At 31.9% G+C, this 27,359-nt stretch overlaps 1 protein-coding gene across 1 annotated transcript; it reads left to right on the top strand.

Annotated features, from left to right (window-relative positions):
• The first annotated feature begins 387 nt into the window (after positions 1-387).
• Positions 388-23,583, top strand: LOC123227891. The gene is made up of 5 exons (XM_044653021.1): positions 388-545; positions 700-946; positions 21,090-21,155; positions 22,216-23,400; positions 23,491-23,583. The coding sequence occupies exons 1-5, from the start codon at positions 388-390 to the stop codon at positions 23,581-23,583; spliced, it is 1,749 nt and encodes a 582-aa protein (XP_044508956.1).
• Positions 23,584-27,359: the final 3,776 nt, after the last annotated feature.

Raw genomic sequence — 27,359 nt, forward strand, 5'->3', positions numbered from 1 at the left:
GGGGTAGAGTTGAGGAGCGTCGTTGGTGAAAGAGAAACCGTCGGAAGGGAGAGACAGTTAATGATGGCACCGGAGAAAGTGAAGGGGTTTGGAAACTAAACCCTACGGGGGGAATGCAATCTTTTCAAACTTAACTTAGGGAAAAAATGTTAGTTTTTAAATTTTTAGGGGGGAAAATGAGATTAAATTTTCAGGGGTTAGAGTTCCATTAAATTTAATCGGCCATGGGTGGGTGTTTGGTATTTCTATAGTTAATGGGGGGAACTTTGACAATTCGACATACCTTGGGTGGGAAATAGTCGTTTGGCCTTATTTTTATTTTAAAATGACCAAAGCTGTATTTATGAGCAAGTTTGTAGGACATTAGGTTATCGGAATAATGGTATTATGAGATATGTTGGTGGCGATAGAAGAATGATAATAGTTGATACAAAAGTTGATTTTGAAGGATTGGTCGAGAAAATATGCTATCGTTTAAGAATCAACCAAAGGCGATCAAATATTCGTATATATACGAATAATGATTTGGCAATGCTTGGAAACCTGTATGAGCTTCAAAATGATGAGGATATTGAATTTCTAATGAAGGCAGTTGGAAAAAAAGTTTCGACTTGCCTTTATGTTATAGAGAGTCAAATTGAAGAAATAGGCAATCTTGATGAAGAGTAATCAGATATATGATTGGGTACAAACATAAAGTGTCTCGGAAGATGAAGAATTGGGTAATCGCAATGATGATGATGATGATGATAATTATGATGAGAATGAAGATGTTGAGGAAGAGTTTGATAGGTTTATGAATGTTAACGAGATGAATAAAATTCTTGAGGAAGAATTTGAGTTGCCTGGTGAAGAAAACATTGAAAGAAGTCCAAGTAATTTTTGTAATGTCAAGGATGACTCTAACATGATCCCTTATAGTTGGGTTGATCATGGAACATCCCCAGTAAATATAGATATCACTAATCCATTTTAATGGGTCTTAATGGTAGCCATGAATGTTAAAAACGAGGTAATTGGTAATGTTGAAAGATGACCTAATGCGAGGATCAAATTGATGGGCTATTATAATAGTAAGAAAGAAACGCTAGATCTATTTGTAAGGTTTGCTTGAAAATAAGGTTTTCAATAAAAAGCTTATCGGTCAACAATGAAACAATAAGAGATTAGATGTAGGCAAAAAGAGCATTTTAAATGGTAGGGATGGGTGAGAAAGAAAGATGGAACTGAATTGTGGCAATTACGTCATTTGGATGAAATATATACATGTCCCAAAGATCAAATATTACCTTATCATTGACAAACTGGTGCTCGGGCATTGAAAAATATCCTTACATCAATGTTTGTGGTTGACCATATCTATTGACAAAAAGAAATTGTCACAGATATGACAAATAGATATAAGATTGACATAACGTACACACAAGCATGATGTGCGAAGATATGGACATTAAATACATTAAGAGGATTACTAGAAGATTCTTTCATGCTTTTACCATAATACTGTCATAATCTTGTGTTACGTAACCTTGACATAGTCACACATATTGATAAAAATGAAGGTGACCAGTTTAAGTTTATTTTCATAGCATTAGGGTGTTCAATATGAGCGTTTTAATAATTTTGTTGCCCAATTATTTGCATTGGTGCATTATACTTGAAAGGGAGGTACCTTGAGAGATTATTTATTGTTGTTGCAAAAGACGACAATAACTAGATTTATCCATTGGCATTCAGTATTGAAGGCAAGAAGGACATAGAGTTATGGACATTTTTCTTTACATACTTACATATGTACATCGATGACATTTTGAACTTGGTGATTATTTCAGATTGGCACCTAACAATAATTGTATCAGTATCAAATGTGTTACCTGATGTTTATCATGGTTGTTGCAACCACCGCATCAAAGGTAACATGTATGCTTAGTGTAAGAAAGTGCAACCAATTGAGGAATATTCTATATGACTGCAAAGACACATCGTCTCTTTGATTTTGATAATACTATAAGATATATGTATCGTGTAAATCTTGATGTAACGACATATTTGGCAAGCATTGGATATGATAAATAGGCGCAAGCCTATTTTGGCATGCATGACTTCCAATATTGTTAAATCATTCAACGCTTTTGCAAAGACTACTCGTGATTTGCCAAACATCATCTTGGTTGAGTTTATTTGTAGCATAATACAACAATAGTTTTACAGTAGAAGAAATTTGGCAGGTGAATTAACCATTGTTTGAAAAACATTATGTTTATCTAACTTCTTATTTAGTAATTAATATTTATTGCTATTGGGTTTTTTTTTCAGGTGCATATAGTTACCTATTAACACTATGGGTTGAGGATAAGATTGTTGGACATGTTTATAAATTGACAAACATGGTTGTCAAATCAATCAATGTCTATCGATATGAAGTTCATGACACAGTAAAAGTCTTGCAATGTTGATCTAGTGGAATGCTCGTACTGTTGCAAAAAATTCCAACTGTCAAGTATTTCTTGTACGCATGTCGCTGTAGTTGCACACTACAATAATTTTTCAAACTATTATCAATGGTCAAGTATGCACTACTTCACTAAATATTTATGGGTAGTATACAATGAAGATGTGAATCCTCTTGGTGATCAATCCACATGGGTTCATCTCAAAAATATATGTGAAATTTGCCTACTCCCAATGCAATAGCGACGATCTGGTCAACCATCCAACCATCAAATAAGACCCTCATAAGGTGAGGAAGTTCAACAATATTTCTGCAACAGATGCCATAAACCTAGTCATGCTAGAAATTCATGTCTAAGTCCAGCACCTGTAAACGTGACATCTTCCTCTCAAATTTCTAATCGACGTAGGGGGTGATCTTCAGTTGATATGTAAATATAATTTATTTATTTTTGTTGTTTCATGTATGTCTTTTGTATATCTAACTATAAATCTCATGTATTTATTTATGTTGAGTATGTGTTTATCGTTAAAATATTAATGAATATCATTTATTTCGAATTACCATTAAATGTGCACGATTATATGAAAACATATTTGTATATTATTGTAATTTAATTTGATATTTACCTAAATCTTATCCTTACAAAACATTGATATTAATCACGATATATCAATATAGTTGTACATTTTATAAGCGACATTCTACTAAGAAAACATTAATACCAATTTTGATACATCAACATAATTGTATATTATATAAGTGACATTACACTCCATGGTGATGCGTTGAGCCCAAATCATGAAAACCCTCCGCAATCATGAAATTTTAATCAACACAGAGGAACACACAAAAAATATTAACTTCAACATAAAGATTAATTCATAACCAAAAAATCCTTACGCATTGCACGCTTATTGAATATACTTGTGGCCACCTAACTCTTTAAAGTTGTTGAATGTTTTGCACTAAAGTCAAGAGGATGTCTTAGCGCAAAACATTCGATAATATAAAGCATAAAGATGCTACAATTTGTCAAACCAGGGTTTTACTTGGAAATGCCAATCTTACAAATTGTGATGACCAACTTATATGTCCATGGAGTATGACATAATTTTCTCCAATAATCACTCGCATTCATCATATATGACAATATCCTAAATGGTCACATCCATTCCTTAAATTTCGTAGCATTTTTTATGTAATCGACAAAATTATACACTGTCAGTGACTATTCATGCAAATTAAACTCACCACAAAGATAATGCTTATTCTCAATGCATATGGGAAAGTACATCTAGTACATACAACAATTCAATAAATTGTTTAATGATGTTATAAAAGCCAATGTAATATAACTAATAATTATGTATTGTTTCATTACCTTATCAGTTGTGCTTCATAGGTGAAAACATAGGTTAATGTCCAGTTTAGAAATGTTATTTATCCAACTAATAAAAAGAGGTGACCACTCATAGTTGAACCCCATCTCAAAAAACTCTAGTACTTGTGGAATGATATGTGTAACAAGTGATATAGAGATAATTGTCCAATTTTGATCATTGTACGCACGTCTCAAGATATATAAGTAACTATCAGTATGCTATGTTGGAAAGTAAAACCTGTTACTTGTTCAATTTATAAAAAATAGTCACTTTATATTATATGGTATAAAAGTTGAAGAAAAATTGGTTGAAGAAAAATTGTACTTTGTTTGTCAACATGTCATTCGATGCCATCAATTTACATCAGAACCTAGCTTTTTTCATTTGACCTAACAGATATACGTTTTATATAATTACTAGCAATGTTGTACCAATCATGAAAATCCTTGTACCATGGGGCATTAGCCTAATGTATTAACATAGTTGAATCAACTTGAGGGGCTTTGTTCCTTTGTGGTTTTGTCGGGTCTGTGAATGGGCTTGCTTTGTGCTTCCCTTTTTTAACAACTTGACTGAACGGTTTTTTATAATGGACATACCTCATTGGTACTAGCCTTTATTACTTGTTACCTTTTTTGGAGAGGGGTTCTTCATTGGTTGGTGGCTTATTTTCAGTTTCATCCTTGGAAAGGTCATCTTCCTCCATAGTTATAATATTAGTAATTTCAAACGAATATCAAATATTAATTAAAATGCTAATATAACATATCAAACGAACCTATTTTTTTTATAGGAGTGGAGTGATAAAATAACTTGATAGCCTTTAAAAGCTTGTCCATTCGATACATATTTTTATTCAACTTTGTTCGTATAAGATTGACTTACTCTGCGATGGCCAACAATCTTTGGTCTATGTGACTTTGCATTATTGTGGCTTGCTTAGCTAGCATCTATTGTAAATGATCCATGGATATATAGCTCGTGGATGACCTAACAAATGCATGTCATGTTAGGGAATAACTGAGGTATTGTAGGCTGGAAACTTGTTATGTTGAACATGAGAGGAAATGTAGGGGTTCATAATTGTTATGTTGGTCAGACGTAAAAGTATGGCAAAATGTGCAGACTCGTAAATTGTTGTGTTGTGAACATGGGAGAAGGGGAGAGGGGGGGGGGGGGGGGGGGGAAGCGTGGGGGCTTATAAATTATTGTACTAATTATGGTCTTATTGGCAAAGTGGGTGCAAAAAGGATATCCCAAATGTGTGGATAAGTCGAGGTTCCCATGGGTGGTGACACCTAGGGAAACTACGGGCTAACTCCACAGGTTGGGGACTGATGGCTAGGTGCAACATCAACCTCCTCTATAATTTTGTAATCCTCCTCTTTACCCATCTATAACACCACCCTAATAAACTATTTTGTCTTTCTCTTTAATAGTGTTAGAAGCGACACAAAAAAGAGAATGTTTTGTTAAATGAAACCAAAAAAATTCAGTTTAAAAAAGTAATTAATGATTCAAACAACTATGAGATTTTTGAAATGAGTCCTTACAGGAAAAATGTCCATAATCATTTATTTGTGTTCTTATGTTGGGATGCTCAAGGTCTTCCATTTTAGCATTTGATGGGCTTAATCAACTTTGACGTTTTTAATAAAATTTATGAGGTTGCCCAATGCCTCGTAAATCCAAAACTATATTTTCACCAAACATTTAACTTAACAAATATGATCACGTTATAAAAAAATTCTTAACAAGTAAATAACATGATTACCCGGAAGCCTATTGCATACCCTATTATCAGATAATTTATAGACGGTGGTATAGGGAGGAATAGTGGATAGTTGTTCATCATGTGCTCGTATCTCATGTGTATCACTCACTACATTGAGTCCGTTGTTACATTCCACACAATGGTCCCCATGGGTACCTACTAAATGTATTAAGGTCTTCCACTAAATGTATGAACCGATCTTAGATTACCTTCCTAGTGTATGCCCCCATTAGAGTATTATGTACAAAATACAATATGACTAGCTTTACTGCATCCTCATCGTCATCACCCTAGCAACGTGCCTCAGTCATTGATTTCATATTAGTATAATTAATTGATGTAACCTTCGGAAAGTATTGTTGCCTCAATGAGAGACCCTTGAAATGTGTATGTATGATGACAGATCTGTATGATCGTCAAAAATTAGACTTGTCACCAATGCAAACTCCATTGGGCTAAACCAAACATCAACACCATTTACTCGAAACCATAACTCTTTTTTACGATCTTCATGGTTAATTAGACAAAATAATATTGAGTGCATGAGTATTGAGCTATTTTGACATTCTCGCATGCTTAAAAATTGCCTAAAACATGTTTCTTTGAAAATTTCTCATTGACTTATATTAAGATTAGATCGGATCCTTATAATTGTATTTAAATTCTTTTGGATAGTCACTTGGCCTCAGAATTTGTGTGTAAGGTGAAACCTATACTTACCATCCTGTTTGTTTATAGGGAATTTCTGAAACAAAGTAATAAAACATTAACTAATTAAAATTATAACAATAGTGAAAAAACAAAGTTAAAAACAATTTTAAAAAATAAATTTAAAATAAAAAATAATTAATAATTTAAAATTGGTTTTTATTAAAAAATTAGCAGCCAATCAATTTTTTAAATAAAAAATTGGTGGCCAACCACTTGACCAACCAATTTCAAAAATTTTAAAATGTAAAATGGGTTTGTTGGACAGTTAGCTGACCGACCAACTGCTTGGACAACATCAGACCAACGACCTGGTGAAAATTTTATTAGAAAATATTATCTTAACAAATCCATCAGATCTTGCATTTCAAACATTTTCCAACTCACATGCACCATTTTTACCGAGCAAAACTTTATTTCAATATAATAAAATCAAATATAAGAGAACCTAAATCAACTTAACAAAATAAACAAATCTTCAAATTTTTAAATCAATACTCATATCATTTGACATTTTTTAGGTGTTTAAGCTTGAGATCTGTTAAGATGATGAAAACCTGCCAGTAGAATACGTCCAAAGCAATGAAAGCATTGCTGTCGATGATCAGACAATGTTTGTAATGGCAACTTGGCTGCTTAGTGTTGGTGGAAGTTTTCTCCTTGGGTGGATGAGTGAGTGATTTTTTGCCTTGGCTGAATGAATGATTTTGCTTTATGGGTTAGTTGGGTGGGTGAGGTTTATGGGTTGGTTAGGTAAGTACAAATATTAAGGGTATTTTGGATATTTTATATTTTAAGTTATATATGTAGAGTGAAAAAAATGGCTATATATGTATATAAGACAAAAAAAAGTGGTTATTTTAATTAATATCCCCATAAAATTCATCCTTATCATAAATATAATTGAATAACTATGGATTAAAAAGAGAGATGAAGTACAAATTCATGAAAGCTTTTATAAACTTAAGAAACATAATACTAAAAAGGGAATTACAAAAATGTGTAAATTTGTATCAAATAAAAAATAGATGTGTGTATCTTAAAATGCAAAAGAGAGGGTGGCGTGGAAGGAAGAAGGGGTTGTCCCTCCCCTACCACTGTCAAGCTAATAAATGCACCTCCTATTTTCATAAGTGCACCACCCTTATTCAATTTCATCATTTGGTGAAAACCTACCATTTTATAACACTCTACTCTTGAATTTTCACCACCTACAAAAAATTACTTTAATTTTGCTAAAGAAACACCTAATAGATGAAAAACCAAAGCAAAGGAATGTAGTCGTTTAATGTCCTGTAAAGTGGGGTTGGACATACTTAAACTGCCTCATTAAAATCTTATTTGCTTGACATAAATATTTTGGCTCGGTTGAATTCATGAGTGTAAAAGAACTTTAGTGAGATATATTTGGTTTTATCTCCTTTAATGTATCTTCTTCTAATTTGGGTAATACAGGTTGTATTGTTTTCATATATATGAAAATAATGTCTATTGTGGAAAGAATACTATATGTATTTCGAATATAATGGATGACAAATCATAATCATATGCATTCTTGACTTGCTTCATGGAGAGATATAATTTCTGAATGATTTGAAGATGTTGCAGCCAAAGTTTGTTTAGTAGAGTGCCATGATATTATTTTGTCATTATAAGTGAAGACATATCCCATTTGCAAACAGACCTTATGGGGGTCAAAAAAATAACTAGCATTTGCATATCCAACAAAACTAAATTTTTTAAGAGATTTAACATAATAAAATAATCTCATATATCTAGTTTTACATAAATAACGAAATATATGTTTGATTTCATTTCAGTTTTGGTAGGTTAGTGTAGAGCTAAATTAGGTCAATAAATTCATTGCAAAGGATATATCTAGTCAAGTGCATTGAACTAATATAATAATGCACTAATGGTATTAAGATAAGATACTTCAAAATCGAATATCTTTTTATCTTATTTTTTAAGACAAAATGGTTTATTTTTTGGATCAAGAAACTATATAACCATTGGAGTGTTTAAAGGATAAGCATTATTCTTATTAAAATCTTTCAAAAATTTTCAAATGTACGTTGATTGATAGATAAATATTCTATTTGAATTGTATTCGATTTGCAACTTGAGACAATGTTTTATTTTCTCTAAATCCTTCATCTTATGAAAATAGATGATTGGAGAAATTTTCAATGTATTGATTCAAAGAACGGTAAAACATTAAATAAGAGATGTATTTAACTAATTTAGGAAAGCTATTAACCATGTCTATCTAACTTAGGAAATATATCTAAGTATTTTTATTGTACATGATATATTCCTTATTTACATGATTCATTCCATATTTATATGATCTTTCAACAGATATTTCAACACTCCTTCTCAAGCTAAAACATATAAGTTATATGCGCAAAGTTTGTTACAAATATAATTAATTCAAAGACCTCGGAGTGATTTAGTAAGGATGTCAGCAAGTTGATTGTTCGAACTAACATGACTTATGGTAATGTTGTCGGACATAGTCTTCTCACAAACAAAATAACAATTAATTTCTCTGTGTTTTATCCTTTCATAAAAAATGGATTGGAGGAAATATGAAATGTAGCTTGGTTATCACAAAGTAATGACATTTATGATACATCTATAAACTTCAACTTTTGAATTAATTGCTTCGACCAGACAAATTCACAGGTAACTAAGGTCATAGCATGATACTTTACTTCTGTACTTGATCCAGCCACAATGTCTTGTTTCTTACTTTTCCATGATATGAGATTTCCTCTAATAAGTATACAATACCTAGAAGTAGGATCATTCATCTGATGGCAAACTTGCCCAATCAGCATTTGAAAGTCTAATAACTTACGTATGACATTTATTCTCATAAAGTATACCTTTTCTTGGGATTATTGATTAACAACATTAACTGAAAATGAAAGGCTAGGTTGTGTAATAGTGAGATAATTTAGTTTATCAACGAACCTTCGATATCTCCCAAAGTCTACAAGGGGCTCCTCTTATCCAAGTAAGAACTTAATATTAGGGTTCATCAGAGAGTCTGTGGGTTTATAGTCTAACATCCCTGCTTCTTTCTACAATATCTAGAGCATACATCTTTTGAGAGATAACAATTCTATACTTAGACTGTGCAACTTCTATGTCTAGAAAATACTTAAATGGCCTCAAATCCTTAGTTTAAAAGTGTCTGAATAAATATTGCTTTAATTGCTCAATGTTATCTTGATCACTTCCTATTATAACAATATCATCCATATAAACAACCAGATAGATATATTGTCCTTATAAGGTACATAGAATGATCAAACTTGCTCCTTCGCATGCCGAACTTTTGAATCGCCATGCTGAAATGACTAAACCAAGCATAAGGAGACTGTTTCATGCCATACAAAGAACAATAAATTTTACATACCAATCTAGACTCCTTTTGAGCAACAAAGCCAAATGGTTACTCTATATAAATCTCTTCTTGTAGTTCACCATCAAGAAAAATATTCTTAATATCCAACTGATGTGGTGAGCATTACAGAATAAAAACCATAGACAGAAAGAGGCAAACAAACAACATTTTAGCCACATGAAGGAATGTTTCATAATGGTCTAGGCCATATGTCTAAGTGTAATCTTTAACAACTAATTGAGCATTCAACCTATCAACCTTACCATTCAAACTAACCTTAATAGTATAAATCCATCAATAATTAAAAATGAAGTGTTTAGGAGGTAGAGGAGCCAATTCCCAAGTACCATTGGCATGTAACGCAGACATCTTATTACCTATTATTTATTGTTAGTCGGGATTAGAGAGTGCCTCACAAATAGTGTTAGGAATAGATGCAAAGGATAAAGTAGACACAGAGACATAGAAAGGTAACGATAATTGATAATAATTGAGGAAAATATAAATAAGATAAAGATTTCGATTGGAACACATACTTTTGTGAATGGCAATAGGAAATTGATCAATAGGAGGTAGGACTTTAGTAATAGAGGAGGCTAAAGCAGAAAGTGGGTGCACAAGAGTTTAGACATAAACTTACTAACATTGTCACTTGTAAGATGATGAAAAAGATTAGTACTAGGCAGAAAAGAGGGTTCCTCAGTAGGAAGAGAAAAAAAGACTTAAGAGTAAACTCAGAAAGTGAATCTGGGAAAGGAACAATAGATGGTAACATAAGGATTTCTATAATAAGTCGACCATCTAACGAAGAAAACAAGTAAGAAGATGACTAAAAAAAGGTAACATTAGCAGAAAGATTATATCAGTATGTGTTAGGAGAATAACACCTATAAACTTTCTAAAGACTTATGTAACCAAGAAATACATATTTGAGAGCACGAGCAGTTAATTTGTCATGACCAGAGATAAGTCATAACAAAATAAGTGCACCTAAAGAAATGAGGGGAAAAAGAATACATGTGTTGTTCCAGATATAAAATAAAGATATCTTATGTTGTAAAACTGAAAAAGACATTCAATTTATCAGAAAACAAGTAGTAAAAACCGTATCTGACTAAAATTGAAATGGAATATTATTATATATAAGAAGGGTGCGAGTAGTCTTAGTGAAATATCTGTTCTTGTGCTCGACAACCTCATTTTGTTGAGGGGTATTAACATAAAATGACTAATGTAAAATACCTTGAGAAGACATGATCTTGGTGAAGGGAGCAGAAAAATGTTCATAAGCATTAAAGGTATGTACAGTAATAGAAAATTGTATTTTTTTCTCAGCACAAAATGATTCAAAAATAGAAAATAACTCAAATCGATTTTTCATTTAGAATAACTAGGTGCAATGTGATTATTGATAATAAAAGTAACAAAATATTGAAACCCCAAAATAGATGCGACTCTACTAAGATCTCAGATATCTAAATAAACTAACTTAAAGGGAGACACAACCTGATTATTGACTTGCTTTAGAAATAATTTTTGAGAATATTTTCCAAGTTGACATGACTCACATTGAAGAGACGATAAAGGAGAAAGACCAGACACCATCTTACGTAGTTTAGAGATACTGCGGTATCTAAGATGATTGTGAAAAAATGTCAAAACCTTAATAATCATGCAAGCTACAAATCAGGTGACAGATATAAGCAGTAGAGACCCTGTGACTTATGTCTTGCACTAGTCATCTATCTTGTATTGTGGTCCTGTATAACAAAAGAGTCATTAGTGAAGTTAATGACATCATTTAAAGAATGAGTGAGTTTACTAAAAGAGATGAGATTAAAAATGACATTTAGGTAGATAAAAAATAAAGTGTAAAGACAAAAAAAAAGATAATGTGCACGACCTATGGTCATTACTTGAGTTATGGATTTATTGGCTAATGTAACAATATGTAAAGACTGAGATTTAGTACAATGGAAAAGTATATGAAGGTTACCAAAAATGTGATTAGAATCACCAGAATTGAAAACCCATGGTCTAGGAAGGGAAGATTGAGTAAAGCACACTACTAGGTGATTCGTGTGTATGACAAAAACAATATTGGGGGAAGACTGCTTAGAGGCTTGATACTTGAGATATTCTTTATAATCAACACTATGAGCGTCAAAGATGGTTAAGATTAATTGCCAGAAGAATCAAAGAGGTCTATCTAAATAACATTAGCTACCCGAGGAGGACGACCATGTAGTTTATAGTATTTTTCTCTGGTCTGACCCCATTTATGGCAATAACTACACCATGGTTGATTTCCCTGGCCATTATGATCTTTTTGTTGAGTCTGAGAGGCAAAAATAGATAAGTTTAGGCTAAAAGGACTAAAGGAACCTATCACAATATTTGGAGAAGACACACAGAGCAATCGAGCGAAAACCTTATCAAGGGATGGTATAACAGTATTGGCCAAAATCTAATCCCAAACAAAATCAAGTTTAGGACTGAGAATAGTTAAAGTCAACACCATAAAGAATTTATCTCGCTAGGCTAAGTCTTTTACAATCGATTTATTGATTGAAAGAAGTGAGTTGAATTCAGTTTTAAGAGATGTCATCCATCAAAGAAATTCTGATATGCTCAATCCTTGTTGTTTTAGATGAACCAGATTAGACGCTACTAAATATAAGTATTGGATGTCATTGGTATAGAGGTGTTTGACTTGAGCCCATATTTTAAAACATGTTCGATAGAACTTAAAAATGGGTTGAAGTTGAGTGTTAATAATATTCTTTAACATACTACATAGGACAACATTAGTTCTAATCCAGGTAGTTTTATAAGATTTAATTGTTAAATGGTTTTTGATACCTTGTTTCATACACCATAGTTCAATAGAAACAACTCATTGAACATAATTATTACTGCCAACTAACTTTTTAGTTATGATTATAGGGAAAGAATTAAAAGGAAAAGTTGTACCTGATTTAAAGCTCTCAATAACTATATTAAACATAACAAAATAGAGAAATCAACCAAATATTGATTAGAAGCTGTTGAAAAACACCTAGAGACGAGGTTGACAGATCAAACATAGCTCGAAGAGAAAAAAAACTGATGAAGCTATTTTTTGGTGATGATGAAGAATACTAGTGACAAATAAAGACATGATTGACCAGAAGAGGTTCACTGATGTTGTCTAATGATGATAGTGTTGGTGTGTAGTCTCACGTGCGCCGAAATAGTAGTCAAAGATGGCAACCCAAAGAGGAAACGATAAACCCGTGCAGTAGATTTTAATGACCAATGATGGTAGGGTTGTCACAAAATGACTCACTATCGTCTTTTAGGTTCACTAGGGGAGACGGTATCATTGCATGTTTGTCAAAGATAAAGATTGATAATAGAAGCTATTGAGAGAACAAACGATACATAAGGTGACGAATGATGTTGCTTCTTTTAAAGGTTTGTTAATGAGACAGTTTCGATGGCAATGGTGTAAGCATGACCACTGAAAAAGGACAAAAACACGATAGCTAGAAAAAACAGTCAAAAAATGACTTAGAATAATCAGGAAATGGGTTAGGATCATTGAAAAAATTTTAGAAGCCTAATGTAGGCTCTGGTACCATATGAAAAGAGATTATTAGAGAATTTTTCAGTGTACTAATTCAAAGAAAAATACAATAGTATAAAGGAAGTGTATTTGACTAATTTAAGAAAACTATTAACTATATCTATCTAACTTAGGAAATATATCTAAATATTCTTATTTTTCACGATATATTCCTTATTTACGTGATTCATTCCATATTTACAAGATACTTTAACACATTTCAAATTTTTTTACAGGTATTCAATAGTTTTTAAGAGCTCTTTAAAAGTCCCAATTAAATTAATGTCATCAATATAAATTGTTACAATGACAAATCCTAATTCTAATATTTTTATAAAGACATATAGATATATATGGTCATTCACATAGCTTTCTTTTGTCAAATATTCACTAAGGTGATTCTATCATATTCTTTCAGATTATTTTAATTTGTACAATGATATTTGTAACTTGATTGAGTACATGCCTCTTGAATTGACCATTTTTGCTTCAAACAATTTAAATCCTTTAAGGAGTTTCATATAGATTTTAATATCTAAATTTTTATATAAATAAACAGTAACTAAATCTATTAGGAGTAAATCCAGTCATTCAAAGATTGTAAAGTTGATCAGACTTCTGAATGTGATTATATCCATCATAGATGTGTATGTTTCATCAAAGTCTATACTTGGCCTTTGGGAATAGCTTTAGGCCACAAGCTTTGCTTTATATATAATAATCTCATTTTTTTTTCTCATAAATACCTATTTATTTCTATTAGGTTGGACATCTTTAGGTGTTTGAACTATAGACCAAAACACTTGATATTTTGTAAGAGAAGCTAATTTTTCCTAAAGTACTTCTTCCCAAAATGGGCAATCATGCCTTTGTTTGCATTTGTCCACGGTAGATGGTTCAAAATTATCACCATTCATAATTTTAATAGCTATTACGAATGAGAATACATCATCAATATCAACCACTTCACAGTTCCATATTTATCTTATATAAGTATAATTTATAGATACTTTTATATTCTTATTTTCCTATATTTCAAGAGTTTGTTCCATTTTAGAGGCTCTGTTTTTTTTAAGGATCATAATCTCTTTTAGAGAAATATCAATAAGTGTGAATTTTTCAATCATTTTAGGATAATCATAATTGATATATGTTTTATTCTTTATCTTTTGTTTTCAATAAATAGTGTATTTCGATCCAATTAGCCTTTCATGCTTCAAGCATATAGTAGATGGATCAGTCATGACTTGAAAGAATTGTTCAATAGTCACATTTATTTTTGTTGATGTATTTGCAGTTGTTATGTGTAATCTTGTCACTTTTGTTGAATCCATAAAAACATCAAATATTTGGTTAATAATAATTTGTAAAGGCATTATCCTTCACACTACTATTTTACTTTGGGATGTGCAAGGATCTAGATGAGACATGGTAAGTGATTATCGAGTAAGTTCATGTCTAACTTTAGGATGGATTTTCTTTTCCCCAAAGGTGAGAATATTATCTCATTAAAGTGACAATCTGTAAAACGTGCAGTAAATCACTTGTCATTAGTTTAAGATATTTGATAATAGATGGTGAATTATATCTAACATAAATTCACAAACAATGTTGAGGTACCATTTTAATGCATTGAGAAGCGCAATAGAGACATATAAAATGCAACCATGTATCCTCAAATGAGATATATTAAGTTAGTACCAAAAATTAACTATAAAGGGGAATATTTATGATAAGAAGGTCACAAGCAAAATAACAATATAACATGTAATATAACATGTCCCTAAATAGAAGTTGATAATAGAGTTCTTTATAATAAAGTACGTACAATTACCTATAGTTGTTTGATAAGGGACCTATCTAATCCATTTTGAGTGTGGACATATGGGGTTGGATAGCCAACATCAATCCCTATAGACATGTAATAATTATTAAATCTTGGATGTAAATTCACTAATATTGTCAAATCGTATTAACTTGATCTGATAATCTAAAAAATGTCTATTTAATTTGATAATTTGTGTTAACAGGTTAGCAAAAACAACATTTTGAGTTGATAATAAATAAATATAGGACAATTGTATAGATGCATTAATTAAGACCATAAAATAACGAAATGACTTACTTAGTTGATAAATAGATCCACATACATCCCCTTGAATTTTAGTAAGAATGATGAGGATTTGACTCTAGCTTTAGAGGGAGATGACCTAACCACTAATTTGCCTTTTCAACATGAGATATATAATTTCTTACCAGACAATAGAATCTTGTAATTATTTAATACAAGCTCATGTGAATTTTCAACAATCTTATGTATCATTATAGATCATGGGAAACCTAGACGATCATGCTAAAACATAAAAATCTTTGGATCTGAAAACTTCTAGTTTGATATTGCATAGGTTGATATTGCCTTTATGATTGTATAATGCAATTCAAATGATAAATTGGGTAATTTTTCCAGTACACGCCTTGGCCAAATGCATTACAAGTTATCCAAAGAATTTTTGTATCATTTTCATTCATGGTTTCAATATGATACCATTATTTCTTATATCTTTAAACAAAGTATATTTCATCTAGATCTATTTGATTATAATGATGCATCATTGATGCTTAACTTTATCTCATTTTTCAACAAAATTATGGCTCTTTCAGAGCCTTTAATTAAGTTCATTAACCTTAAAATTGTGTTTACTTTAGCTTTAATAGGTGCTAAAGTTAAGAAAAAAAATTCTTTTCCTTAAGAATTGCATGTATTATTACATTATCCACCAAACACATCTCCATCATTAGTTTATGAAGTTAATGCTTCAATTTTGGAGTTCATATCCTTTCATTTTAAAAATTATGTTAGTTGTAATGTACACAAAATAGTGAAAGAAAGAAGTGCATGATAACAAAAACACAAAATAATATTTATGACTCCATAACTTTAAAGTAAGAAAATAAGATTGACTTTAATTATGAAAAACTTGGGTGTTCATGTCACTAATCAAGTGACCTATAATATTACTCTTGAAAGAAGTTTGAAACATTAAGATTTTTCAGATTAGTAAAATTTGAATCATTAACAAGTTTGATCTCATTATTTTATATGGATATTTAATATAGATCTACCAAATGTTTATGCATATGATAGATATGTGACCAATGACCTTTACAATTGCACTTATAACATGTTTTTATATTGTTTTTTGGTATAATTTGCATTCTTCTTCATTTTGCTTTAGTCTTAGTTCACATTGGGTGGTATGACTGAGACTTTCTAATATAACCACTTTTGGATTATTTCATCCATGATTTCACCCATATTCATGATAACTACTACTAATAATGACGTTTACTTCATGAAACGGTGTATTGCCAGTGGGGCAGGTTTGATAATTTTTCATCAACAAACAAACATGATATTAATTCAAAATTTCTTTTTCTTGATATTGCCGCTATATAAGCGTATTTTAGGGATGAAAGATGGAAAATGGTTTCTCTAACATACTCTTAAATATTTTCTCTTGATATAACCTTAGTCGAGGAAAAATTTTGAACATAACATAGTTGTACAAACTTACAGAGCCATTGAAAATATTATTTATTTTTGATATTCAAATCTTTCTTTTAAATTTCTCCACAATTCTAGCGGATCCACTATTATATTCATATATTTGGCTCACAATCCTTCGTGGATGTAATGTCGAAGAAAAATAGTGGTCGTAGATTTATTTTTTTAGGACATTTTATTTAATTACTTTTCCAAGACTCATAAATTCTAGATGGTAAATCGAGTCAAGAGCCAATTTGGTATAATTTTATTCATTCAATCTTCAAGCAATGTATTGAGATTAATTTTTTAAACTTCATATTCAAATATTATCTCTTATTTAAAAAACTTTTGGTTTTGTAATTTAAATTTAAAACATTGAGTTTTAAATTGTAATATTTAAAACCTTAATTGCAACGATGTTGCAGACTTTATGTTCATATTTTTCATAAATTTTGCAAACTTTAAGTTATAAATGAGATATAGTTATAATTATAATATGAAAAACAAACATTATTGTCTTAGAATTTCAAGTTCAAATTGGTTTCATATTTGCAAAACTTATAGTTTTGTGTTAGCATTTAGAACATTGAGTTTTAAATTACAACATTTAAAACTTTAGTTCTGATAATATTTGAGACTTCGTATCCATGATTTTGCAAATTTTGGGTTGCAAATGAGATACAATTATAATTTGCATTTTGCACCACCCTTCTTCAATTTCTTTTTTCAATGGAAAGCCACTATTTTATAACAATCCTTACCCTAAAATCATTTCTATTGAAGATTTTATTTTGAGTTAATTGTTTCATTTGGATTTTGTCTAGTCATATGTAGTCACAATTAGGGATGGATAATTAAGTTAAACTCAAGTTTGGGTTTGCTTAAGTTCAGTTCAAAAGAGTCAAGGTCAAATGTAAGCTTAAGCTTGACAAGATTGGACATAGCCAAACTCAACTCATGCTCAACTTGGTCTTATAGCTTTTTTCAAATTCAATTACTAATTTAAAACTTATTAATTATTAATTTTTAAAAAATTATGTTTTATAACAAAAGAAAATATAAAAGAAAGTTAATTATGATGAGAAAGGGGAAGTGTAAAAATATTAATAATGGATGAGGTGGTTTAGGAGTGTGCATAATTTGATTTAAATCGAAAAAGTGGATCAAACCGTTAACAAATTATAGTTTAATTTGAATTGATAAATTTTAGAGAAACGGCTTATAGTGTAGGTGATTTTCAAACAAAATTAAACCATAAACAATATTTTCTTTTAATTATATATTTGCCAAATAACTATATCCCACCCAAGATTTGATGAAATGATAATTCTCACCTTATAAGTTAAAAAAATAAAAAACCATTTTCTCACCCATCTGTTAAATTTATTGAAAATTTGTTTTTTTTTAAATAAAATTATTGAAAAGATGAAAAAGCCCTCAATCTAAATAACACTTTGTTCCCAAAATTTTATTGAAAAATTTTTTGTATCTTTAATTTATGTTAATTTGAATAGAAAATTATTAACAAGTACAAGAAAATATTAGGGTGTTAATAATGTATAATTGTATGTTTGGGGTATTTAAAATTTGGAAAAAATGAGGGGTCTTAATGGTTTTTTCAAGGAATATTCGGAAATTTAAAAAAGCTTGAGGATCTTTTTGAAAATTTCAAATTTTAAAATGTCTTTCAATAGTTGAAAAAGCAACAAATACACCCTCAAAGAATTGAATAAAATGCAACAAACTAAGGGCTTACATCACTTGTCATTTTATATTCATTTTTTTCAATGTTTTTACATGTTTATTGTATATGTGTTTCATATCTATTTTACAAGTTTATTTCATGTCCTAAATAATTATAATTCAATACTACTTATTAAATAGAAAATATTTGGAAGTAAATAATTTTTAAGATGTTTAAACCGTAATTTAAATATAATCAAACTGTATTTTTCAATTTGGTTTGAAATTTTTTCAACCATTATTTTTAGTCTAATTTGAAAAAGTTTTTAAATCATACCAAATTAGACTGTGTACACACTCTTACGTCAGTTGTAAAAATTTCTTTCACCTAATATGATGTGAGAATTTTAGCTTGATTGTGAGCTTATTTATAATGGACAATGTAAGTTGTTAAAATACATCTTTCCAAAGTGAGGTTTTTGCACTATAAATAAATTCACATCACCTCAGCAATTCAATTCAACTAATCTATTATGAATAAGCTTTGAGCAAAATTTCAAAACTCTCAAATTAGTTGAGAAGAATTCTAACAAGCTCGCTTACTCATTATAAATATATTTACTCTTTCTCTTTCTCATTTTAATTCAACTTTTATTAGTTGAAAAACATTTTATTAAGCTTGTACTAAGTTTGAGCTCACTAAAAGCTTAAAACCATGGCTCTAGCTCGAACGTTGACTACTTATTTCAGGCTTAATTAAGCCAATCTAGCAATCAAGCTCGTACAATTTTAGTTTGAATTCAACCTTACTTATAGTTAATAACGTTAGTTTAAGTTTGTTAAGTTAAACTAAGCTAGGTTTTGCATTTAATGGGCCAGACATGGCCTGGGCCTATTATTGGCCTTTGCCTTTGCTAGTAGCCCATTCTTGTTGGGCCCTTTTTGAAGTTCTTTTAAGATTTTGGATCTTCAATAAATTATTATTAAAAATTATTTTTGTTTATAAAATTATTTTAAAAATCATCTTAATGTTCGTCATTCTAAATTTTTAGGGAAATTTTAAAAAATAGCCAAAATGCCCTCCCATTAAGCCAAAATACCCAAAATCACTATTTCCAAGCCAAAATGCCCAAAATCACTGTTCCAAAAAAAAATGCCTATGCCTTTTTTTAAATACCAAAATTATCCTTCCCCTCATATTTATATAACTTTCCCACTCACTATGGGGGTTTTAATGGAATGTTAGATAAATATGTGAGGTTTTTGGATATTTTACACTATAAAAGCATTTTGATATTTATTTATGGCCAAACGACTATTTCCCACCCAAGGTTTGACGTTTTCTCAAATACCCACCCGTTAACTATGAAAACACCAAAAGCCCACCCATCAGTGGTTAACTTTGACAGTTTCCGTCAGAAAAAAGGGTAATATGGTAAATCTGGCTCTCCATTTTAAAATCAATATAAGCGTTTTTAAAAAAAAAAATTCCTGCAACATTTAATGCTGCACGGGACGCGTGCACACGCAACGCACGGATAGCTGACGCGTGGCGTTGTCATCTGAAAAGCAGAACGATTTTTCGACGATTTTTGGCGATTCAGGGTTTGCAAATCTTTGGTGGTTGACGTGGCAGTACGAAAAGAAGACACCTGGCGAAAAAGCAAATAATCGGGCGCACAAAATTTGAATCAGCCGCCGAATACTGTGCGCTCGAAGGACGTGCCGCAGTCTGTATTAAATGCAGAATGATTATATTGAAATCAACGGTGGCAATTTTTGGGGCACAAATCGACGACTAGGGATTAGTCTAGGGAAAGTGAGCGAATGAACATGCGACACGTGAGGGGTCTTTGTGTCATTTCACACCAATTTGAAAAATGATTTTTCTCTTTCACCAACGAACGAGCGACACTTGTCCAGCCGACGTCAGATTTCAAATTTGAACAAAACCTTTGGCCTTCATTCTTTCGTTCAACATTCCATTCGCGTTAAGTCTTTCGTTTACCTTGTTTCATTGTGCTCCAGTGTGATCAACGGTGAACCTTTAACGGCGACGACAAAGACGACCACGACAAGACATCGTTCGACGTTACCAAGGGTGGACGAAGTAGTTTAGTACCAAAGAAGACGAGAAAGTACAACCTGTTTGCTGTTTTCGGCTACTGTGATCACCAACAGTTCCGACGACAAGTGTAGTGGCTTTTCGTGGTGAGTTAAACTGCAACGACGACGAAGTCTGCTCCAACTGAGGCCTTCAGAAAATATTTCCTGCCGTCCAGGTTTATTCTTTCGGATACCTTGTTTATCCTTATTGTCGAGTACTGTAATAGTCTGTGTAATATTAGGGTTAGCCTTATATGTATATTTTGGGTACTATTATAGTCTGTGTTATATTAGGGTTAGCATTATATGTATATTTTAGGGCAAGGCAAAAAAAAAAATTAACGTGGGGGTTTTGCATGTCCACTGTTGACGTAAGTTTCTGTGTATGACTTCTATTTTCGTGAGTTTTCAGTTCTATGTGAGTATTAGGAAGTTGAAGTTTGAAACAGGTTTTGGTTTTTCAGGGTATTGGGGTGCTGTAATGGTCTTTGTAATGTTAGGGTTATGCATTATACGTATATTTGAGTGGAAAAAAAAATTAACGTAGGGGTTTTGCATGTGTACTGTTAACATATTATTTAGGGTTGGGTTATATTTTGGTGAGCATTCAGTTATGTGTATGAGTATTAACTGCTTTTGTTGGGCTTGTGTATGAGCACTTTCAGTGGCGTTGAGTTCTGTGTATGGGTTATATGTTCAGTTTCTGTGTGTGAGTTAGGGGATGATCAGTTTCTATGAGGGAGTTAGGGCATGATCAGTTTCTGTTTTAAGTATTATGTATCAGTTTCTGTTTCATAATGATTAAACAATAAGGTAGGATACTTTCTGTCAAGTGCACACCCATTTGCATGCTGTTTTGAGTGATTCTGCATGAGTGATAGTCTTTTGTTTCTTTGCATACATGCTGATCAACAACAATGTTGCATACTGCCTTGTTTCTGTGCATGAGGAGTGTTGTTGTTGTGTCATTGGGTAAGTTGCATCATTGTTACATACGCTGGGAAACCCGAGAGTGCAGTGCTACTGGCGCGAAAGAGAAGGTTGCAAAAAACCTTAATTCTCTCTGGTCTAACAAGGCTGTGTAACAGTGTTGCAAGTTGCAACAATGATTAAACAATAAGGTAGGATACTTTCTGTCAAGTGCACACCCATTTGCATGCTGTTTTGAGTGATTCTGCATGAGTCATAGTCTTCTGTTTCTTTGCATACATGCTGATCAACAACAATGTTGCATACTGCCTTGTTTCTGTGTATGAGGAGTGTTGTTGTTGTGTTATTGGGTAAGTTGCATCATTGTTACATACGCTGGGAAACCCGAGAGTGCAGTGCTACTGGCGCGAAAGAGAAGGTTGCAAAAAACCTTAATTCTCTCTGGTCTAACAAGGCTGTGTAACAGTGTTGCAAGTTGCAACAATGATTAAACAATAAGGTAGGATACTTTCTGTCAAGTGCACACCCATTTGCATGCTGTTTTGAGTGATTCTGCATGAGTCATAGTCTTCTGTTTTCATCGCTTTTTTCTAAGTTTTGCTGCACAGAAGAAAGGCTTTTTAGAGGGTTGTCGTCGTTTTATAGGGGTTGATGGATGCCATCTGAAGGGGCATTTTGGGGGAGTCCTGCTGTCTGCTGTAGCGATTGATGCGAACAGTGGGATATTCCCATTGGCAATCTGTGTTTGTGAAGTAGAAAACAATGATAGTTGGGGTTACTTTCTGGGGATGTTGAAAGAATTCATGGGTGATGTCTTGCCTATCACTTTCATGAGTGATAGGCAAAAGGGAATAATACATGCCTTGCAAACTCAGTGGCCTAATGCAAAGAGTAGATTTTGTGCAAGACATGTATATGCGAATTTCAGGAAAACTTTCCCTGGGGTACATCTTCGAAATCTGTTTTGGGCTATTTCTAGAGCATCAAATAAAGTGGATTTTCATGAGGCATTAAATAAAATGAAGGCAGTGGATGAAACTGCTTACAAGTGGGTAATTGACAATGAGCCAGATCAATGGTCTAGATTTGGCTTTGACACTGAAGCCAAATCTGACCATATCACAAATAATATGTCTGAAACATTTAATAGTTGGCTTGGAGAAGGTCGGGAGCTGCCTATTCTCAGTTTGTTGGAGTTGTATCGAAGAAGAATAATGAAGAGACTTTATAGTAGGCTGAAGGCAGGGACTGAATGGGTCACTCCATTGCCCCCACTTGTTGTTAAAAAATTGAACAAAAGTATTGAGACAGCTCGAAATGTCTCTATTTCATATGCTGGACTGCAAGAGTTCGAGGTGATTGATATGAATGGTATTCCAAGCAAAACATACACCTTGAATTTGGACAAAAGAATCTGTGATTGTGGGATGTGGCAGCTGTCTGGGATTCCCTGCCAACATGCAATCTGCTCAATATTGCACATGAACTTCCCTACCATTGATAAGTTTGTAGATGACAGGTTGCAAATTTCAGCATATATGAGAACATATGCTGAAATTATTCATCCTATTCCAGACAAGAGAACCTGGCCAGAGGAATGTGAAGATAAGCTGCAGCCACCTGTTAGGCATGGCAAAGCTGGCAGGCCCAGAAAGGCTAGGAGGAAAGACCCCACTGAAGAGAGAAAGAGAAAACCTATGTCTACACTTAGGTGTAGTCACTGCCATGAATTGGGGCACAACAAAAGGTCCTGCCAATACAATCCAAACAATGCAGGAAGACCCAAAAAAAATGTATTGCTTCTGTTTATATGTTAGCATTCTGTTTGCTACTGTTTTTTCTGTTTTATTAAACCTACTCATTTTTTTTTCCCCTTCTATCAGAGAAGAACAATCCCAACCATGGAAAGCCAGTCAGCTAAAAGTCAGTTTGGTTCATCTTCTTCCTCACAGCATCCAGAGTCACAGATACAATGAAACTGGGGATTTCCCTTATGTAAATTTTTTGGATAATTGCTCAATTGCTCAGTTATAAATTTTTTGGATAATTTTTTGGTTCATCTTCTTCCTCACAGCATGTAAATTTTTTCTATAGCTCAGTGAAATGTTCTCTGCATGTAAATTCTTTGGATAGCTCAGTGAAATGTTCACTGTAAGTATTCTGTGTATTCTGTGTTAATTTATAAATTAGTGCATATGAGGAGTATTCTGTGTGTGTGTTGACAGTGTTGAGAGTGTTAATTTATGAATTAGTGCTTATGAGGAGTGTTCTGTGTGTTGACAGTGTTGATATGAGGAGTGTGTTTACAGTGTTGATATGAGGAGTGTGTTGACAGTGTTGATATGAGGAGTATTCTGGGTTGACAGTGTTGATTTATGAATCAAAATGGTCTGTTATTGCATGCATTCCAGTACACAGCTATTTGCATTTCCAGGTTTCCAAGCAGGCCAGTATTAAGCAATGTATTACACAACTCTTTGAAGTATATTTATGAATCAAAATGGTTTGCATTTTCAGGTTTCCAAGCAGGCCAGTATTAAGCAATGTATTACACAACTCTTTGCATTTCATCACTTTCATAATCAAAGGCAGTTCCAACCGAAAATCTGTAATTCAAACTGAAATGATGCATTGTTTTCAAGCCATGGAAGTTGCTGGTTAAATTATGGAATATGAAAAATTGGTTAATTAATTGAGAGGGCATTTTGGTCTTTTTATTTAAGGGTTTTTAGGTCATTTTAGTGAAAAGGGTAATTACGTCATTTGGCATGCAGGACATTTTTGTCATTTCAATTGAAAAGGGTAAAACAGTCATTTACCCTTTTTTCTGACGGAAACTGTCAAAGTTAACCACTGATGGGTGGGCTTTTGGTGTTTTCATAGTTAACGGGTGGATATTTGAGAAAACGTCAAACCTTGGGTGGGAAATAGTCGTTTGGCCTTTATTTATTTATTTAAAACTTTTTCTAAAATGATAAAATTACCCATCCCTTCATTTATATAACTCTCCTCACTCACTATAGGGTTAAATGTAATTTAGGATAAATATGGGGGGTTTTTAGATATTTTACATTGTAAAGGCATTTTCATATTTATTTATATATTTCATTACTTTTTCTAAAATATCAAAAATACCCTTCCCCTCATCTATATAAACCCTCCTCACTCATTTTATTTCCACACACTTCTCATATCACTCAAACATTCACTCTCACTTTCATTTTTTTTTCAACATCAATTAGTAGGGATTCATTCGGACGAAGGAAGTTCGTATTTTTGAATTCGATTCGAAAAAATATTATTCATCAAAAAAAGGTATTTATGTCAATCTTATCCTAAAACTTCATTTTATTTGTTAAGTAGAGTTTTTATGTCGTAATATGGGGGTTAAATGTAATATTTGACAAGTATGGGGGGTTAAAGTAATTTAGGATAAATATGGGGGGTTTTTAGATATTTTACATTGTAAAGACATTTTCATATTTATTTATATATTTCATTACTTTTTCTAAAATATCAAAAATACCCTTCCCTTCATCTATATAAACTCTCCTCACTCATTTTATTTCCACACACTTCTCATATCACTCTCACTTTCATTTTTTTTTCAACATCAATTAGTAGGGATTCGTTCGGACGAAGGAAGTTCGTATTTCTGAATTCGATTCAAAAAAATACTATTCATCAAAAAAAGGTATTTATGTCAATCTTATCCTAAAACTTTATTTTATTTGTTAAGTATAGTTTTTATGTCGTAATATGGGGGTTAAATGTAATTTAGGATAAATATGGGGGGTTTTTGGATATTTTACATTGTAAAGGCATTTTCATATTTATTTATATATTTCATTACTTTTTCTAAAATATCAAAAATACCCTTCCCTTCATCTATATAAACCCTCCTCACTTATTTATTTCCACACACTTCTCATATCACTCAAACACTCACTCTCACTTTCATTTTTTTTGTTAACATCAATTAGTAGGGATTCGTTCAGACGAAGGAAGCTCGTATTTCTGAGTTCGACTCGAAAAAATACTATTCATCAAAAAAAGGTATTTATGCCAATCTTACCCTAAAACTTCATTTTATTTGTTAAGTATAGTTTTTATGTCGCAATATAGGGGTTAAATATAATATTTGACAAGTATGAGGGGTTAAATGTAATTTAGGATAAATATAGGGGGTTTTTGGATATTTTACATTGTTATGGGGGTTTTAGATATTTTACAATATATACAGGATTTATATAACATGTTAAAAATATATAGGGATTGCTTTGATACAAGACGGCATACAAGGGTGTCAAATGAAATGTTATTAAAATTAGGGCGTATTTTCATATTAAACATTGTAGGCGCATTATAATTAAAATTATAGGTTTTTTCGAGTTTCACCGCTTTAGGATATATCAATGCACATTTTTCTTATTTCTGAAGAATTTTTCGATTGTTGTCATTCTATGGTATTTCAACTTTTATGATTCAAATTTCAGTTTTGTTTTTTTGAATTTCACCGTTTTAGCATATATCAACTCGTATTTTTCAGATTTTTTTAGAATTGTTCGATTATTACCATTCTAGGGTATTTCAATTTTTAGAATTCGAATTTAAGCTCAGTTTTTTTTTTTAATTTTATCGTTTTAGGATATATCCACTAGTATTTTTCAGATTTCTGCAGAAATTATTTATTATTGACATTTTAAAGTAATTCAAAGTATAGAATTTGAATATCTATTTCAAAGTATAGATATTATAAAAACGTTTTAAATAGAACGTTACAAACAGATAGATGCATTTTGATATAAGATAACATACGAAAGTGTTATATAAATTGTTAAATAATTATAGGGGGATAAATAACATATTAGAAAAATATGAGGAGTTTTTTTTAATTATTAATAATTGTACGGCTGATTTACATAGTTATTATTGATTTTTTTTTTTATACCTGAATAATTATCTTCAAAAACTTGTCATTGCAGGATTGATATTTAAAATGGAGGGTTATGCATCGGTTCGTTACCAGGGAGAATGGATTCAAGGTCGCAATAACACAATGAAATATGTTGGAGGAGCCAAACAATTGATTAAAATCCCTTATGGAACAACATTCGAGGGATTTATTGAGCTTTTGACAGAGTATTGCAGTATTGATCCAATGAAAAACTACATTCAAGTATCAATGAAGCCAAGAAAAATTGAGCTCGACTGTCCCATCCAGATCCAAAATGATGAAGATGTGCAAGGTCTTCTTGATATGTCCCAGTACTTTCAGGAATGTATTCCTGTTTTTGTTACATGTACCCCAATTGAAGGGCAGAAGGAAGAAGATGAAGATGAAGATGAAGATGAAGATGAAAAAGAAAGCAGTTGGGTAAAAAAAGAATACGATTTGGAAAAGTTGATTGATTTCAGTAATGACCCATTATATATTGCAAACTCATGGGCTCATGAAGAAAAAGATATAGTTCCCTATTGGGGTGACTTCGATGGAAATGATATGCCCGACATTCCTACAAACGATGTAGAGCCTGAGTATATGACATCAGTAACCGAGGGTATAGATAGTTTACGGCTTGAAGATCCTACTTCAGGTGGTGGAAATTATTCTGGGCCGTTTTTTGACAATGTCCCCACTGATCCATTTAGGTGGCTTCCTGATTTTCCTCCACAACCATCAGCATCATCAAGTGGTTCCAGATCAATCCGAGAGGAGAATGGGGTCAAGATTGGTGATATTTTTCACAGT

Source organism: Mangifera indica, chromosome 10 (assembly GCF_011075055.1).
Source record: "Mangifera indica cultivar Alphonso chromosome 10, CATAS_Mindica_2.1, whole genome shotgun sequence".
NCBI lineage: Eukaryota > Viridiplantae > Streptophyta > Magnoliopsida > Sapindales > Anacardiaceae > Mangifera > Mangifera indica.